Source organism: Plutella xylostella, chromosome 20 (assembly GCF_932276165.1).
Source record: "Plutella xylostella chromosome 20, ilPluXylo3.1, whole genome shotgun sequence".
Taxonomy (NCBI): Eukaryota; Metazoa; Arthropoda; class Insecta; order Lepidoptera; family Plutellidae; genus Plutella; species Plutella xylostella.
In genome coordinates, this window is record NC_064000.1 from 4,714,413 (window position 1) to 4,734,059 (window position 19,647).

Consider the following 19,647-nt stretch of genomic DNA (forward strand, 5'->3'; position numbering starts at 1 on the left):
CGGCTGAGGCTCGACAAAAACTGATAAATCAATTATCTCTTTTAGCACCAATTACATAATTCTACTAAAATTTCATGAAGAAAATGCACTTAACCACTCTAAATACATAATAGTTTTCTAACGCTCGGGAATACGACCGTTGCCGAACAATGGCGAAGATTTCTATGTGCATTATCAATTTTGGGGAACTGTACATAAATTTATATTTGCCTAATTTAAAGAAACATATACAGGGTGTCCCGTAACTCAACGTCATGCCTGCATGAGGTGATTCTTTAGAAAGTTGTTTAGAATGACGATTTGAATCACCTACCTGCATGACGTTGACTAGGCACACCCTGTATTAAGCCTGCTGATCAATTCATCCCAAATTCTTCATCTCAAATCTATAAATAATTACATTGCAAAAATGTCTCAACCTATGCAGCTATTTAGTTTGAATACCGAATTGTTATGCTCTCTTTACCTACTTACTAAGATTAAGTTAAATTGTGGAGAAATAAAACATACGTAAGTGCTGAGATGATGGCTTTATTACGGATGAATAGTACGAGACACTGTGAACATAGTCAAAACACTGTCCAAAATTGTAATTGTAGTCATGTTCAGGGCAGAGATAAATACAAATAAAATCATAAAAAATATTCTTAATTGCAGTTAAACTTGATGTCTATCTAAATAAGGAAGTCACTTATCACCAAAATCATAATTAGATGGCTATTCCAAACAAATCTGGATTGAATATTACCAATATATCATTATATTTAAAGAATGTTTAAAATTTACAATAAGTAAATATAGGTACTTAAAACTTAATTTAACGGGTCTGGATGTGTTTGAATTAGCACTACAGGTCATATTTTTTTGCATTGTAAAAGAACTTGAATTTTATACAAGTTTGTAGAAAAGCAGTCATTTGTTTCAAACATTTATGGTATTCAAACAAAAAGCGATCAAGTTTTTATATCATCTAAAATGACGTCATCTTCATATTACACACGAATACTAGTAAATACTAGTCGCATGAGGTTTGAATTTAAATTGTAATAAATAGGCTAATCAATAGACACATTTAATATTTCTTGAATAACAGGGGATAATCGCGGCTGCAGAAACCTAACTACGTAACCGTAAAAAACCCATTAAGTCTCCATAAAAAAACATAATCCAAAAAAACAGATTTAGCTCCTTTTTTTCTTATGTCCATAATTTTCCGATAACAGTTTTCAGCTTATCTATGTTAAGACTATCGAATGACGAGTTGTTATTAAAATATTTAACAGTCAGCACTTACCAAACATCATACTACCTCTTGTCTGTATCCTTTGGGTCTCTGCTTTCTCACCATAGTAAAATCTCATGTCCGATGGTGGTTTTAATATTATTTTCCCATATGATCGTTCAAATTGAGTAGGCATACCCCACCTTTAACAGATCGACATTGAAGAAGTGATAAAATCACACAGTGAATAAAAGTATTATAAAATACAATGCATACAAACATCAAAATGTCACAGATACAACCAACACAATGTAAAAATGGTGTAAAATCAGGGGGAAATATGATGAGTGAAGACGAGGGCCAATATGATACTACAACATGTTATGAAATGGACCTTTGAAAATGGTATAAATAACACATTTATGACAAACAATAAAGTTATGCAGTAGACGTTGCAGAAATCATAATTATAGTTTTAAATCTAGATTATTTAAATCACAGCAGAAACATATAAGTAATAAGAATGTTAATGATAAGAAATTCTAGATTATAAATAATAAGGCAAGAAAAAGATAAGTCTTAAGACAAGACCAAACATTATGTCGTTCCTAAAGTATGATAAAAATGTCGACCTGAAAATAAGGGCATGTGTACACCCTACAATTTGATTGAAACACAGTCTAAGGATTACTGTGTTGTCACTTTAAACCAGTAAATGCATTTTATGTAATTTGTTCATAAATCATTGAAAAGTGATCATATATTTTGCAGTCAAAATGTACAAGCTTGTCCATATATCTGATACAGATTATGAACGCATTATTATTTTACGTAAGTGTTAATATTTATGCAGAACTATAAATATTATCCCTTATCCAAGGGACATGAAGAAACTAAAGTCAGTAAAAGGTGAACGATCGAGCACTTTCTATATCAGATAAATAGACGTAGCCAGCTAATCATCATAAGTAGCAAGAAAGCAGCATCACGACACCGATATTAAATTATGTAAATACCACAATACACTATCTTAGATAACATTAATAGTCATTCTGTTAATAAATTCGCACTTTTCATTAACGTCTTTAATGTTGTAGTTATTAATGAAGATTTTAAATTCAGATGCCGTGATACCGATATCTTGTTAAAAGGGAGACTTACCGAGGGTTTCTGTGGAGAGAAATGAATTAGTCATAAATAAAATGAACACGGTATTCAATGAACATACACTTTATATCTTAAAAATTAATACAATGACTCGGGTACGAGACCCGGTGAAGCGAACAGGTAGCCCCCGCGTAAGTAAGTATATGAACAATTTTTCAAATTTTTCTCAAGGAATGTATTTACTCACACATTACCTTTTCGATTCGCAAGTTACACTAACACCAAAATTATGAAAGCTAATTTTAAAAGTACAATTTCTAAACCGTACTGAAACGACCATTACAGCTATCAAGAGAGGACCTAAAGTGGTATCGAACATTTTTACTTAAATCTAACGTTTAATAAGCAAAGTGTCAGATTGAATTCTCGTCCGCGCATTTGATTGGAGATTACGAATTTCGACATTTCACTACACTACGAATTGGAAGATTAATTACTTTAGAATTGTAAGCTGACACTTGGCACTCCACTGCGTGTACCTATACGCAAAATGTCAGACACAAAATTCAAGTGCAATATTGTAAAATTCACTCAATACAATGACATTTACCTCGACTCCTGTAGCGGGCGGTGTCTATCTCTCTCTAGCTTCGGCTCCGCGGCTCTTACTCTCTCTTACATCGGATTTAGGCAGTGTGGCCTTCTACACTTAACCTGGACAGACTGACATGTCAATCATCAATATTGGCACAGCACAACTATGATTAACAATAGAATAAAGTTTGTTCCAGTGACATAAGACAAGCGACACAATACAATAAACCACACGGCCAATAAAATCATTAGAAACATTTCAAACATGTAAATATGAGTCAGTAAATTCTACAGCTAAACGTTTTATCATAGAGGCGTTTAAATATCGAGTGAAGGTTTCCGATTAGTGCACCGTCCGGTAAATGAGAAACTAGTGCTTTTGTTCGACATGATTAGAGCATTTAAAAGGTTTAAAAAAAACACGGAAGCTTAGTTTCAAATTTGCCGGGTTAATACTGCTATGTCGTCGAGTGTACAGACGCTGAATCTAAAACGGATGGACCGGCCCGCGGCATCGAGGGCAAGCTTCGGAGTCGCTAGGGCATTATCAGTGGTGGCTTATGTTAAAATATTATCATCTACAATGAAGAAGTCGTTATGTCGGCTCGGGGCGCGTCCCGCGGCTTCTGCAATCAAACAGACAGACATGGCAGAACAATAGTGAGGGGGGGCGGAGGACTGGCCCGCAGGCGCCCGCAGCAAGCCTGCAACACTACACACACTCACACAATGTTTACACATTCAACTTGTGGAAGCAGTAGGTTTATCTAGTCTAAACTACACAGTACACACATAAGGATTGCATATCTTGTACACTGTAAAACCAATATCATCGTCATGTAAAATATAATTACAATTGTAGAATATATTATGTATACGACCCGTCAACTCAGACTCATGCAACTGAAAGAGAATCTAGTTATAGTGACATGCGGGATCATACAATATAAATAACAGATAATTAATTGACCCCAACTAAATAAAGTTCACAATAATTGCACATGGTAATATCAATTGACCGTCACAACCAAAAATATATAAGACATAATAACATGATAAAATTTTATAAAACATGGAACGTATTAACTAAAAATAAAATATGTACATATACCTGGATCTTTTATTCGACGGAATTCTGACATTTCAAAAGTGATGCTACTTAAAAAGCTCTTAACCGAAAAAAGGAAAAATTTTGATCCATTTCTGGGCAATAAAAAAATAAAATGACAGATAATGTATGGAATTCATATTAATTACTTTATTTTATTCTTTAGCTGGCATCACTTCCTACTAAATTCAGAGATAGTAAACCTTTTTAATCGATTTCAAAAAAAGATTCTTTATTCGGTACATACTTGTATGTACTGATGTAAGTAAAATTTTATAGATGTATGTATGTTTATAATGTTTGTCCACGCATATCTCCGAAACGATTGAACCAATTGCCACTATTAATTTTTTTAATGGCTTACATTGAGCAGTCTAAGTATCATCATAATCGGTTAGTATTAATAATGATTAGATATTCTATTCTATTCTCTTTGGGGATGTAAGTACCTGCACCTGGCTCTCTCAAGTGGAACCTTTGTGCATATCCCCAAGGTCTAAACTGCCTTCCTAAGCTTGGACCATTTCCCACCACGCTGGTCCACTGCGGGTTGGTGGGTTCACATATCTAGATGTGCTAAATCTAGATATGCAGGTTTCCTCACGATGTTTTCCTTCACCGTAAGAGCGATGGTATACATTGTACTTAAGTTAAGAGAACTCATTGGTACATGTCAGCGCCGGGATTCGAACCCGCATCTCTTGCGTGAGAAGCGGGCGCTTACCCGACAGAGCTACCACCGCTCTTATTACTATTTAATAATCGATTAGATATTTTAATAATCAATTATATTTTTTCTTTATTTATTAATTTATACTTTAATTAAGTATATTATTTTTGTGATGTAAAGGGACGTAATTATTACTCACCGTAGGTATATCCCCTTTTAATTTGGAGCGCCGCACTTAATAAAATGGATAGGTACATTCACTAACAAATAAAATGTATAGAGTAGTTTAGACTTAGATGTTCAGGGGGGTCACTCTCTAAATCGACGAACGAACGAACAAGAATTGTCACGCAATCGGCACGCTTAATACAACGAGATAGAGCCGAGCTCTTGTTCGTTCGTTCGTTTGATTTTGGTAGTGGCCCTCCAGACTCGTATTGAAAAAAGGGCTCAGCCAAAAAAGGTTTGTGATCTCTGACATGTCAAAAGTAGATAACTGTCAGAATTCCGTCGAATAAAAGATCCAGGTATAGTATATTGTTTTGTATATTGACAATTATGCGATGAGAAACAAATAGAGGGATATATTCACAGTAGGGTATTTATGGTTATAATAATTAATTGACGATCGACATAATTTCATAGTAAAGATTCAAATAAACAACGAAACTACAGGTGATCACTACATTCAAAGCAAGGAACACGAGTCTGAATATTAGTTTAATAGCCAGTCAATCAGTGTTTTGGACTATTTAGTGCAGTGTAGGCAACACTGGATATAACGATACTGGATAGCTAGAGCCGTTGCTTGGTTTAGATCAGTTTTTTGTAGGTAATATGATGTTGATGGTGTATCTTTTGAATGAAGGCTTTTAGGTAAGATAACATTCCTATCATACTGGATCTATATTTTAGAGCAAGGCTTATTTTTCACATTATAAGAACCGCATGAGTCAAGCCAATACGACTCATAAATACCTATAACACGCAACAAACGAAATTTCTGTAAAACTACAACCACCTCAACATCCGTATTACCGATACACAAACATAACAAGCAGTAGCCAATATGATATTTTAAACAAAAATTTAGGTCTCACCTATATTTTATGGTGGCCGTTTCTAAAAACGCAATGTTACCAACCAAAATCGGTAATTCCACCACGCCAAAAGTATGTTTTTTTATACAGGACTAAACAATCAATCAGCCAGTACTCACATCTACTGCTGGTGGTGGTCGGGCGGGCCGGCGGGCGGCGCGGCGGCCCCGTACTGCTGGTACGGGTTGTAGCCGGCGTAGGGCACGGCCGCGCCCGGGTACGCCATGCCGTACGGGTACTGGCCGCCCGGCATCATGGGCGGTGTGGGGTTGTTGGATGGCGCCGGTTGGGCCGGTTGGGGTGTTGAGGGTGGCTGCGATGACTGCTGCTGTGGACGGGGTTAAGTGTTAGCGATATTGGTGATCTATTATATGCTCTTGCGTGTGGTATAATTGGTGTCCGATTAAGTAACCTAACACTGAGTTTCAGAAAGGTACTTTACGCTATTATCGACCTTAACCTCTAGAATGCCGTGTGCCAGATCTGTCCCAACCCCCCTTGTCTGCCTAGTGACAGATCTGTCCCAAGAGCACCTCATCGCGATTTTTGTGATTTTAGTTATTAATTACCATGAAATAGAGTACGAAATCACCTGTAATTTATTCTATATGAATGAAACAACCATCGACAACATTCATTGAGTCAAAAACTTCACTTGTTTACTAGTAGCGCGAAATTCAAATTTTGGTACCTTGAACAGTCCTTGTACTCGCGACTGTTGGTAATAAAATAGTGATTTCGTATGGAAAAAACGTCAAAAGGTAAGTAAATACTATGTTTTCTTGTTATTTATTCAATTTTGAAGGTATAGTGATAAATCAATAGTATAAAAAAATACAAAAAATCTAGTTTTTATCGATCTAAAATTGTACCGGATTATTGCCTGAAGGGTGCGTAACTTTGTAAACTGTTTTCTACACTGTTATGTAAAAACATCAATAAATAATTTATTTCATTTATAAAGATAATTTTATTGATAATACATATTTATATCGGTTTATTCAATAAATAGCCAAAATATTAGAGAAAATCAATATTTATCAAGGTGCATCCAAAATTCACACACACACATACGCAAACAAAATGGCCGCCGCTCGTGTATGTACACAAAGTGCGTTGGGTTGTTATACAGCGTGTTTTATTTTTTAGGATTATCGCTCTAGTGAACGTGAAGTTTAGGCTCTTTAGAATGATATCGATGTGTAGATGAGTCTGAGAGGGTGATTACCTGTCCTATTTATATAAATAAATATATGTATTTTTTATATGTATATATTTATAGTATCATATTTGTTGAAAGTAGGTTAACACATAAGTAAATATGATTAAGTAAGTAACTTACGTTTAAGTTTTTATAATTTAGTATGCTAAAATACGAAACATTATAAAAATATTATCATTCTTGTTTTATTTCATCAAAATTGAACACCCTTGATTTGGGACAGATCTGTCACACGGCGCACTGGAGCAAGCTCTTGTCACGCACACATGCACATGTACAGAAAATTGAGTCATTTGAAATAAAGCAAATTATAGTCTGTTTTCAAAATATAAATTATGAATCTATTTCCTCTAGAGTTTATACTTTATTGATATCAGTGGATAGCTTTATAATCTCTTCAAGTAATAAGTATAAAAAAACCTGGATTGTAACTAAAATTATATTGAAATAGATGTATTTTTCTGTGATGGGTGCAGTTTCAAGTAGAAATCTGTAATCAATGGCCTATAAAGATCAAATAAAACTATTATAACCAATAAAATTCATTGTAACACGTTCATTAGCTATCTGACAATAAATAACAATCGATACATTATTGAGTACCAAACAATAATACCCAAATATTCATATAAATGTGATTCCCGCGCGGGCGCTCTCTACTGTTAAAAAGCGCCGGCAGACGGCAGTTACATGTGTGCGCGGCTGTTCGGCATAGGAAAGGTTAATCTAACCTGTATTCTGTCTACCTTTGACAGTATACGGACAGAAAGAGATGAATATAGATTGAATACAGACATTATCTTAAAGATCTTTTCTGCAACTCAGCATTAGTAAGTATGGTCAGCTTTATAAATACCTTTGTACCTTTCCAAACTAACAAACCATCTATAAATTCATTTAAGCATTGATGCTTTGTTATTTTAACAAGGTACAAAAGTATAGCTTGTTAAAACTAAATTGGTGACCCCGACATGATACACCGAACAACCTAAAAACCACATCCAAAGCCTCACCTTCATCTTAATCTGCTGCTCAATGGCCTCGGCCTCCTTGAGCTTGCCGATGCTGCGGTAGTAGTCGGCCCACTGCGCGCTGTAGTCGGCCTGCGCGCCGTTGCTGGCCGCGGCCGCGTGCTGCGGGGCCGGCGCGGGCGCGGGGGTGCTCGCGCCGCCACCTAGGGGGGAATAGGGGGTTAGTTTGGTAAGGAATTGCGTAGTTGTAAGTGGGGTAAGAAGGGGTGAGTTTGGGCAAATAATGATATAGTTGTAAGTTTGGATGTTGTATTCCCCTGGATGTCTACTAGTAGAGACAAATTCATGGAATGTTGTGATTGTAATGACTAACGAGTAACGACAGAATAGGGGGTAAGTTTTGAAGAAAAAATTGTATTGTTGTAAGTGTGTATTCCCCGCTCTGTCAACTAGCATAGACAACTCATGGAGTGTTGTGCTTGTAATGATTATATTTTGTAGAAGGGAATCATTAAAAAGTTGTTAGTTTCCAAATTGAATTTGCCGCGCTGTCAACTGTGTGTGATTGTAATGACTATTTGTAGAAGTGTAGTACCCAGCGAAACCACTTTTAATAACTCATTTTCAATCGATAATTTAGGGGTATGCAGCAATGAAGTAGAAGGTGATGATTGTAGTCAGAAACGAAATAAAAATGAGATATAAGTACATCGAAAGCTCCATAAAAGCTTAAAAATGCGAAAAAATCTATATCAGTAAATAAATAGCCTATGGCAAATAATTATGCTATTACCAACATAAAAATATATAAACCTTTTCAAACAATACCGAATTGCAACTGAAATACCCGACAAAGAATGAATGAAATGAATGGACTTCCCAGTGATATTGATGATGCAAACAAGCTTCAACACAAACATCAAGGTAGGTAAAGTTGTCTTACTATCAAACTCTTCCGAAGGTGCGCGCAGACCTAAAGGGCATTACAGGGTATATTTTACAGGAATTTTACTGTTTTAATTTAATGGTAAAATTAGCAAATAGGGAGGACTCACATGAACACGGCCAATATAAAACAACTACAAAAACTTAGGGCTGTGGTGTGGTATAGGTAATATGGAATCGGATTTTAACTAGAGTGCACATTTAAAACATCCGCTTACTCGCCCTTCTGACAACCGCGCGAGTATAATAATTATGCACATTTAATTAGATATCATTATAGATAATAATAATGTTTACACTTTTTCTACACTCGCAAGGCCCGCAAGAGCGAAGCACTACGCGAAATATTGAAAATTGACAGAAAAAAATCCATTATGCGGTCGCAAAGACTTTCAGGGCCTCGATAGCAATTTGTATGACAAGTGACTACGTGGTTGGCGTTGATCTTTTCCCATATGTTTGTGTAGTATCGTACAACGCTAGCGTATTATTGCCACGATATCCCGTTATAGACACACTGCATCAAATTTTGTATATTAACATAATGTCGTATATTATAATGTCATACCTTGCTGCTGCTGCTTAGCCTGCTGCTCGATGGCCTCGGCCTCGCGCACGAGCCCCAGCGAGCGGTAGTAGTCGATCCACTGCTGCGAGTAGTCCGGCTGGCCCGTCGCCGGGTTGATCTGCACTTGCGGCTGTGGGGAATAAGGGGTGCTTTAGTAAATGAAGAAGTAATTGGACCGATGCGCAGTTTAGGTGCGTGCGGTGAGGCCCGTGTGAGATGTATCAAAATTTCGTATGTATGTATGACAATGCGTCCATCTTAATCTCAATAACACTCTATGCTACGATTGCAGTCTGCCCGTCGATGTTGGAAACGCCATTTGTTTTATATGTAGGATGTATCAAGTATGTCTTGTTTACCGAACTTTACTTCCATAATGAAATAAAATATTATTAACAACGTATAAATAAAACATTAAATCACTTGTGCCGCGGGTTGCTGTTGGTTGGCATTGGCCGGGTGCCAATGAGGGTTGTACCCCCAGGCGGGCGGACCACCGCCGCCGCCGCCGCCGCCACCTCCGTAGAAGTCTCCGCCGCCGTTTCCGTTTCCGTTGCCGCCGCCGCCGCCGTTTCCGTTACCGCTCTCGTTGATGAAGTTCACTGGCTGTTGGGGTGAGGGACGGGTTAGTAAGTGATTATTCGCATAAATTCTATATATTTACTATTTTCACAGCGAATGCCAATGCTTTCCTGTTGATTTACGTATAAGATGCTATGCTGTGGGCCTACTGATTATTCCATATGTTATGTAGTGATGTGTTGTTCCACAGACATCAGCATACCCCTCCAGAACGATCGCCTGGCCTGATTGTTTCACCTTCCCCACTTTCCTACTCAGTTTACCCGAACGTTCCACTTGTCATACATTCCCAAAGACCTACGCTCAACTCACCCCGCCAACTTTCTCCATAATGATCCGCTTGCAGTGCTCCACCGAGTCGGGGTGGCCCTTGATGAAGAACGTGCGGTTGTTGCGGTCCGCCGTCTGCGCGCGCCGGTCCAGCTCGCAGTGCGCGCCCGATTGCGCGTTGATCTGCTTTATCACTTCGCCTCCTGGTGAGTGAGATGGTTTGCATTGCTAATACCAATAGCCTTATCCCCACCAGACGATACAACGTGATCCGATCGCGCGATCCAAGGATTTTTACATATTAAACTGCTTGGATCGGGCGATCGGATCGCGTTGGATCGTCTGGTGGAGATCCGGCTAATGGTGAAGACAGGGTGTATGTATCCTCTATGCCTTCTACGAGTTATAAGTACCCTAGTCCCTAGGCAGTAGGCTAGCTCTCTACATATACTAACGAATCAGGAAGAAAAAGGCCGAGGGCTGTGTTGCAGCATTAGTTTTATCCGTTACAGGCCAACTGTCCAGGCCTCGTCCTCGACAGCCAAGTATGGACATGGACCAAACTGTCCGTGTCCACGTGTCCAGATATTCATGAATGAATATGCCGCAGGACTCCAAATAAAAGGGACAGCGTACCGCATAACAATACCGTCGCTCTGTACATATAAATAACACAATGCAAATACATTGCTTTGTGATAAATACACACCTGAAGGGTTACTGACTCACGAGAACTTTTGACTATCACTCAATCGGCACGCTTAGGCCGGGGTCTCCTATTTCTCGTCGTAGGTTGCGTCCAGCGTCACGCCGTAGGCCGCGTCACGATGCTCACTATGTCTACGCGCCAACGTCGGCGTGTGAGGGAGACCGCATCAGTACATTTCTATAGTGAGCATCGTGACGCAGCCTACGGCGTGACGCTGGACACGATCTACGGCGTAAATTGGAGACCCAGGCCTTAATACAACGAGATAGACTGGTTGGTTAGCTCTGCAGATTTGCTTTTCCAAAGTTTCGTAGCGCTGCGCTAACTACGGCTCTACCTCGTTGTATGATGTTTAGGTATAGTATAATGTTAAGTTTACATTTTGTAGTGTGTGTTTTTAGAAATAACCATATGTAACGCCATAGGTCTCTAGCCTGTAATGTTATGTATGATGTGAAAATAAATAAATAAATGTATTAGGCATATCGATTGCATGACAATTCTTGTTTGTTCGCTCGTCGATAGAGAGTGACCCCTCTGAAAAGTGCTACACAACTCACCTCTCCCAATAATCAGCCCGCACTTGAGGTTATTAACCGTGAAGGTGACCCTCGTCTCGGGCTGGTCCTGCCACTGCGCGCCGCCGCCGGGGTACTCGCGGTCGCCGTTGCGCTGCCCCCCGCGCCCGCGCCCGCCCCCGCGCACCTCCTGCTCCCGCCTCTGCTGGGGCATGCGGAGAGAGCGGGTTTTAGGTCTGTCATCTGTTAGTAGACTAGGCTATACTGTGTAAGATATAATTATAGCATGATTCTTATGCCAGCTCTCAAATCCATACATTTTGTTTGTCGACTTTATTTACTATGCATAAGGATTTGTCAAGCAAACATCATAGATTCATGCTATACTTGACAAAGTACGCCTGCACAAAACTGGAATGCAACTCGCATTAGACTCATTTATATGGAACAACTTGGTGTGGGAGTAAGATGTTTTTGCGGTGCCGCACTAAGACCAACTAGGTGCCGTATCGCAGTTTTGTGTCCAAAGTGCATGGAGAACTAATGTCATAGGTCGTATAGTGAGATTCATAATTCTTTCAGTTACAGTGACACTTTCACAGGTTTCATTAATAGGATAAGAAGGGGGTGAACTGAGCTGAAACACCTATTTTCACTGACAGGTTACAGAAAACTTAAAATATACAATAGCTATGTGTCATACAGATAAAGATAAATAATTTACCTTATTTCTGGGGATAGTCTAGTAATTAAATTATCCTATTGCCATATTATTCTATGTTATCAGTATCATTAAGTAATTATGCAAGATAATAATACTCACATTTACACTTGCTATTAAATCGTCGATCATCTGCCTCGCCTGTTCCACTTGGTGAGGTTTGCCATTTAAGTAACACCTAAAAGATAAACACGGTATTGAAACTCGTTTGTTTTGACCAAACTACTGCAGAACCAGTGCAAATTGCGGGAACAATCAAATACTTTGCACACATTTGATGATAATTAATTCACCTAATGGTGCGTACAGACCGGCCCAACGAACGCCCAACGATGGATATTTATCGTTCGCTAGCGTTGGCTTGCGCACGGTCGTTGGAGTTCGTTAATACGTCCTAAAGGTGAAATAATTACCAAAGGAGGTATAGAAGTATTTTAATGTTCGCACCAGTTTACAGTATCCTAACTAATCCTAACTAATATTATAAATGCTGTGTCTGTCTGTATGTCTGTTACTCTTTTACGCCAAAACTAATGAACGGATTTGAATGAAATTTGGTATACATACGGTCTAGACCCTGGGAAAGAACATAGGCTACTTTTATCCCGGAATTCCCACGGGAAAACTTTTTAAGGCGAAGCGAAGTGCGCGGGAACAGCTAGTAATACATATGTTACAAAGTGTCAATCTACTCACCGCTTGTCGCCGGGCCCGTCGTCTCGTTCCTGGTGGAACTGCACGCGGCACCCCGTCTCCGCCTGGATCTTCTTGATCATGTCGCCGCCGCGCCCGATCACCACGCCTACTGCTACCTTGGGCACTAGCACCTGGGGGTGGGAGGAGTTGGTTGGATTATAGGCAGAAATAGAGGGACTTTTCGTGTAAGAAGTGCAACATGGGGGTTGATTTGGGATAAGGGGCAGAAATTGGGTGACTTTTCTGGTGGATGGCGCAAGAATGTAAGGAGAAAGTCATTTTTGGTATTTATGCTTGAGAGCTGCGGTGGTTCAAAAGCTAGCTCTATACGAGTATCCCCCAGCGTAAAAACGCTTTAATTTTAAGATCCAATATGTTAAATGTGACTAAAAATATCAATACATATCGTTTATATCTACTTATAGATAAAATATTCTTTAGTTCATCTATCTCTATATAAAATGTTTATACCTATACTTTTAAACTTCCATTTCCTGTGTGGATCCTCTTACCTCGGTGGAGTTCCCGGGAGCGCCCTGGTCCTGCTGGTAGGGTTCGTCGTAGGCGCGCGCGCCGCCGCCGCCGCCCATGCTCATGTCCTTCTCGGCCAACAGTTCAAACACCAGCTGCTTGGCGTGCGCCACCTTGTCCGGGTCGCCTGATATGCGGAGCGGTTTCTCCTGTTGGGATTTTGGGGTTTATGGGTATGTGTTGTGGTGTAATAAATAGATAGAAGATTTTAGGACAGTGTTGTAAGAAAAGTTAAAGTTAGAAATGTAACAAAAAACGAGAAATCGTTGATTATTTCCTTATTATTTCAAAGAACATTGACAACATTGTCATAATTTGACAATTTGATGACAATGTCAACGTCACGTTCACGTCAAATTAAAAATAAAAGCAAGAAGCATAGAAAAAATAACACTAGCAAGAAGTTTGTATCATTAATTTTTTTTGCAAAACACACACACCACGGAGGTTTTAAATGTCTTGTCTTAGAATAATAACTATTTCGCCCTTCAAGCAGTTCGAGATGGTCCAAGGAAGGCAGAGGATGTACTCATTTATGTGGCGCTTCTAGGGCCATTATGACCAAAAGCAGAAGTTTATAAATACCAAAGCTGAAGTTTGATACTTACGTATTCCGTGTTGGGCCCGTCCTGTATGACCACCATCTTGGCTCCAGACTGCTCCTGCAGCTGTTTGATGGTCTTGCCGCTCTTGCCTATAATCAAACCGACTTTCGGCCCCGGAAGCATTATTTCCTCCTGCTGAAATATACAAAAATGTTGTAATATTGGTTGAAAGACTATTTTATTTATTACGAAATTATTTGGGGATGGTTTCAATGGATTTACATAGAAGTTAACTACAATTTAAAAGATAAACCCTCCATAAGTAGGTAAGTACCTACATAGGTACATAGTTTAGTAAGAAATTAAAAGAGTTTAGTTATCTGCATTTAATATTAGCTTCATCTGTAAGTGAGTATTCTGATTGCGCTTCTTGATTCTAATTGTATTTATTTATGCAAGACGCTGCGATTTCTAAATTCTCGATCATGAATCATTTCGAAGATAACACAAATGTCATGTAATGAGCAAAGACTTGATCAAATTTATTGAAAAATTGGGCTGATAATCCTCTCCATCTAGTTATTTCTCCAAAATCATCCATTCGCAGTATATGTAGTAACCTACATTACCAGACAGACTGATTCTAGTACTGATATGGGGCTTAGTGCCAATAGGGAATATGCAAGTGGTTCAAATAAAGGTCAAATATTATTTATAATAAACTTTCTTGTTTCTTAACTACGACTCCATCATTATTTTTGATTATAATTTATTTTTGAGCAAGTAAATGAAGTTGAAAAGTACAAAAAAACTTCGGTAAATTCTAACTTCCGAGAAACGTCACCCATTTTCTTAGGGCGGATGTGACGTTATAATTATTTATATATCAATCTCAGAATAATAACTTCTTTGCGTTTGCGTATAGTTAAATAAATGTCAAGTGTAAACAAAGAAATGTTAATGTCACCGAGTATTTGTGATGCTCGTTGTGATCAGATACGATGGATCACATAAAAATTCTTCCAATACGAGTAGATCCTAGCCTCCTATAACCTCTCCACTTCTTGTTTGATATGCTTGTTTGTTTGCAAAGTTTAGGACTTTTTATAAATTTTTTTGGTAGTGTATGGGCTGCCACTAGTTGTTCTATTGTAATGAGGCGTAAACAGCCATTCGCTAGTCAACGAGCCACTCAAATATGCTCCATATTGCAACACAATAAAATTAAATTTGTCTTGTAAGTATTATGACATGAACATGACACAAGTTGCTCTTTCTACTTTTAAGTTATAATGGCAGTCGTTAGTATATTTCAAAAGTTGTTATTTTTTTCTAAATTAAGCTATGGAAGAATTCTCGTAATCAGAAGAACTGGACACATTAAATTTATTACGCAGTATGAACGAGTAAACTGTGGCCAGCTGCGAAAAAGGACAGCAAAGACTATTGAAAAGTCGAGAGCCGTGTGCCCAAATATTAGGGAATATGCATATATTTTTATACTCTTATTCGATAGTTTAGATAAGGGGGTTTAGACCTTTGAGATATGCACAATGGTTCCATTCAAGAGAGCCAGGTGCAGGTTCTTACACCCCCACAGATAATAGAATAGAATGACCCACTAACCCTAGTCTCTCTTACTGAGAACCAAAGTTACAGTAAGTACTTACATACAATACAAATATTACTTTATATTCATATTGCCATAATAGCGTAATATTGTGTACAAAGGTCCTCTGGTTTGCGCGCTCCCATTTCAAAAGAGCTACTAGCAGCTATTTACGAGCTCCCATTACAAAACAGCCACTGGTCACACTTTATTACCATTACAAAACAGCCACTGATCACACTTTATACACTTCCTTTTTCGTTTGTTACCATGACAACATTGGTTTGTTGAAAATACAAAAGAACTCTGTGATTACTTGATTAGGTAAAAAATCTATGCCGACTGACGGGACTCATTATTCTGAGCCGTGAAATTAAACGATTATGACGTCACGACAGCCCGCCATCCTGACGGGAATTTCAAAGTGGTCGTGATGGTTGTAATTTTTTAACTTTCTTTAAAATACCTTAAATTACTTATTTTGGCGTTGAATTTTTTTTTACTATAATAAAGTGATGTAAAACTATCCAATAAAAGTATTAAAAAAAATTACGCATATTCCCTATTTCTCCTTAGTCGGTTAGAGCATGACCAGGTATTAGTGGTTGACTTTTGACACATCTGTCAAGAATTTTATATGGAGATGACGTATAATTGATGAACCATCCCTGGTCGGTTAGATAACCGACTATGGAGAAATTGGGGCTTAGAATATTGTGTGTGGTGTATAAAATAAAAAAGAGTTGGACTCACCGAAGCCCCCCCGAGCCCGCCGCCGCCGCCGCCGCCCTGGCCGCGGCCGCCCCCGCCGCCCATAGGGGGCGGGGGGCTACCGTCCTGCGAGTGCGACGCGTTCTCGCGCCCTCTGTGGTTCACAATCTGATTTACTAGCTCCCTGCGGCAGACATGCACATTTATACTACCTACTCGAGCGCCAGTGGTCGAGTTTAAACCCTGATTACACCTACCGAGTCGCGTGGCCGAGACAGTATCCTCGGTCGAGCAATCGGTCAAATGTTAGCCGTTCATTAGCCGAGGATACCTACTGTCTCGCCCCTCTCCTCGATAGGTGTAAGGGTAGCAGCCTCATTCACACATCGAGTATTGTTGTGTAGAGTCAATCACAAGTGACAGCGGGACGCAATGTTTTGTAAGCCAGTGTGTGTATGTAAAATCGCGATCCGGCTATTTGCATTTAGAGTGAAAGAGACGACACCAAAAATAACATATTTGTACCTGTCAAATGCGTACTATCTACTATGGTCGGAGATATTGACTCTACTATAGTGGGAGTGGCAAGTAGAAGTACATTGCTGGCTATGCGTGTCTCTTCAGAAATGCCTCAAATATTTTAAGACATTCCCAGCAATGTAACTTGGTAATAAATGTGTAAATGGGGCTGACGGCTTTAAACTACGTTAAGCAGACACCCGCGTGTAGGAACCCCGCAGAGGTCTGTTCAACGAAGTATCAAGTCGAAAAGCTATGGAACAATTCCAATTTACACCGCCACCTTAAATTTAAGCTCATACGGAACTAACTTCTGTTGTCTATCGCTGTAGAGCTTTCTTATGGCCGTTTACGTAAGTATTGTATGTAAGACATATGATTTGAAAAGCCTAATCAAAATGGAAAGACATGAAAGTTATTTAAAAACCAGTGCCCTATCCTATGCAATTATAAAGTGCATTTAAGTATATAAGTAGACCAGACCTGTGAAAGCGGATACCTACCCTCAAGGCAATAGCCAGATTATTAATTCATATCTTATAGTTGGCTTTATTATGCTGATTAAAATTCAAGGTCAACGGTTAATCATTATCTAACTATAACGAGTTTTAAATGGACTGGACTGGTCTCACTAATTTAATATTTATTTAAATAATATTATGTTATCTAAGTTATGCACCCTCAATCTAAACATCGCATAATATTTAACTATTACCAATCTATTTCACAACACTTATGGCTGAGCTTCGTCAGATGAGCCAGCAGATGATGACTACTAGCCTCATCTGACGCAGGCAGCTTTAAGCAACATTGATTTAAGCGACACTAACCTGGCTCGGCCAATGGCTTCCCGGGACCCCGTCAGTGTGCACACTCGGTCCTGCTGGCCGCCCAGGTCCGGGGCCATCTGTATCTTGCAGCCAGACTCTGCTTGCAGCCGAGTTATCTGCTCTCCTCCACGTCCAATTACTAGGCAAAGGTGGATTATGATTAATTTCTAGTCAAGTGCAAGGGTGAGTGTGCTGTTAAGATTGTTATGGTTAGTGCAAGTATTTAGTTTTTGTGTTGTTGACCGATTCTCAGCCAGTTTCAGATCGGAACCTGCGAACCAACTTTAAATTGCATTTAGAATACAAAAACAAGGATTTCAGAAACAGGAATTTCTATAACAATCTACAAACATCGCAACTTAGCATTATAGACCACATTAACAATACACATTTACTATCTTTCTAAAGAGAAACTCTACAACACACTCACTTAAGCCAACCATTTTATCAGGCACCCTGATGTACTCATTGAGTTGGTCGGTCATGTTCATGTTTGGGGGTCCACCACCCTGGCCGGGGGGAGGGCCTCCCTGACCCAGCCCTGGGCCTCCCGGGCCACCGGGGCCTCCACCGCCGATGCGCGCTGCGGCCGCCTGCGCCGCCGCCGCTGCTGCTGCTGCTGCACTGTAATATAATAGCATTGTTAGGTAAACCATGGATGAAAATAGTCCAGTTAGTAATAGGAGTTATGACATATGGTTAAGTTACACAGCATTAATTGTATAGGATTATAATTTATTGGACTTATAGGTCTCCAAAATAACAAAACAGGCAAAAATACTAGTATTCTCATGAACAATAACTGTTGTAGTTGATAAGAGCTAACTGAGCAGTATGTAACTAATCCTTATTCAGAGAGTCTGGACTCAAGACTGAACTGTTTTTGGTGTAAACAAGGGTCAGCGGGACCTGAGTGCTTAACCAGACATAAATAAATACCCTTGTTGTACTTATATTGTATTCAATACCAACTATCAAATAGCTACTACGTTTCTCACCTCATTGATGATTGTTGTTGTTGTTGCTGTTGTTGGTATCCTGTGTCTACTGACGCTAGTTTTTTAGCACTTGGTTCCGATCCGTCTTCCAATGGTCTCTTACCCCCTGCTCCCTCGATCTTTGCAGCCACCTAAAACAAAAACATTGCATTAAGCTTTAATATTCGTTTAATCAACTAGTTCAGAGCTTTGAACGTGTGAAGATCACTCTTAACGTACTTGCTATAAAATGATAGTGAAGTTATAAACAATAGAGACCTAACAATGACAATAGTCAACCGAAAAGCCGACCGAATGTAGGTTAACAATTAGAACAATACGTGGTCAAAAGACACGAGCTCATACGTGGTAATTATAAATAACAGGAGGTAGCCGAAAACTTTATCGTAATATTTTGTAACGGTTGTCTATGAGGGTGGATTGCTGATAGATTTCCGAAGTGCCACCCTGCCCACTCACCAATCTAGCACGTTGTATAGCCGCTGCTAATGCCGCCGTCTGGCTATTGTTTTGAAGCGTAGCCATAGAAGAATAATCACTCATGTTTGGATTGAACTGCGCATTCAACCGCTTTATACGGCAGCCATGAAAAAGGATCTAAAAACTAAAAAGAAAGATCCAAAATAATTCACTACTCGTCCCGCAAACTCGGGAAAAAGACGGACGCCGACCATAGACAAAATAAAAAGGTTAACGCATTTGTGGTGTTTCAAATGTACAACTTTTCAAACAAAATTTATACACTGTTTTTTGTAAATTTAAAAAAAAAAACTAAAGCCGTAGTCGATACAGAAGTAAAATCGTTTAAAATATATATTTTTTTGCTTGATATTTTAGTGTTTGCTCATTATAATTATTTATCCGATTATTTAACAAATTTTTGTAAAATTAGGCACATATG

The 19,647-nt window shown here is 39.0% G+C and overlaps 1 protein-coding gene across 8 annotated transcripts; it reads right to left on the reverse strand.

Moving 5' to 3' along the window:
* Positions 1 to 2,436: 2,436 nt before the first annotated feature.
* On the reverse strand, positions 2,437 to 19,420 carry LOC105380947 (far upstream element-binding protein 3). 8 transcript variants are annotated; one of them, XM_038109458.2, is made up of 17 exons: positions 19,206 to 19,420; positions 18,747 to 18,877; positions 18,179 to 18,372; positions 17,749 to 17,887; positions 16,442 to 16,553; positions 14,143 to 14,271; positions 13,516 to 13,683; positions 13,004 to 13,134; positions 12,410 to 12,485; positions 11,629 to 11,791; positions 10,402 to 10,562; positions 9,931 to 10,113; positions 9,508 to 9,637; positions 8,938 to 8,967; positions 8,037 to 8,197; positions 5,921 to 6,129; positions 2,437 to 3,549 (listed from the first exon to the last, which is right to left on the reverse strand). In XM_038109458.2, the coding sequence occupies exons 1-16, from the start codon at positions 19,287 to 19,289 to the stop codon at positions 5,923 to 5,925; spliced, it is 2,199 nt and encodes a 732-aa protein (XP_037965386.1). In that variant the 5' UTR covers positions 19,290 to 19,420; the 3' UTR covers positions 2,437 to 3,549; positions 5,921 to 5,922. The 8 variants fall into 8 exon arrangements, with proteins under 8 accessions (XP_037965386.1, XP_037965385.1, XP_037965381.1 ...); XM_038109457.2 differs by having other exon boundaries at positions 14,143 to 14,274; XM_038109453.2 differs by having other exon boundaries at positions 11,629 to 11,788; positions 16,442 to 16,583.
* Between the last annotated feature and the right edge of the window lie 227 nt (positions 19,421 to 19,647).

Bases quoted from the DNA above. Each gene is read 5' to 3' on its own strand.
- LOC105380947 (XM_038109450.2), bottom strand. From the start codon at position 19,289: ATGAGTGATTATTCTTCTATGGCTACGCTTCAAAACAATAGCCAGACG. The intron at 16,584-17,748 runs GTTAGTGTCGCT...TGTCTGCCGCAG, and splicing joins GAAGCCATTGGCCGAGCCAG to GGAGCTAGTAAATCAGATTG. The intron at 13,135-13,515 runs GTAAGAGGATCC...TCCCACCCCCAG, and splicing joins CTCCCGGGAACTCCACCGAG to GTGCTAGTGCCCAAGGTAGC.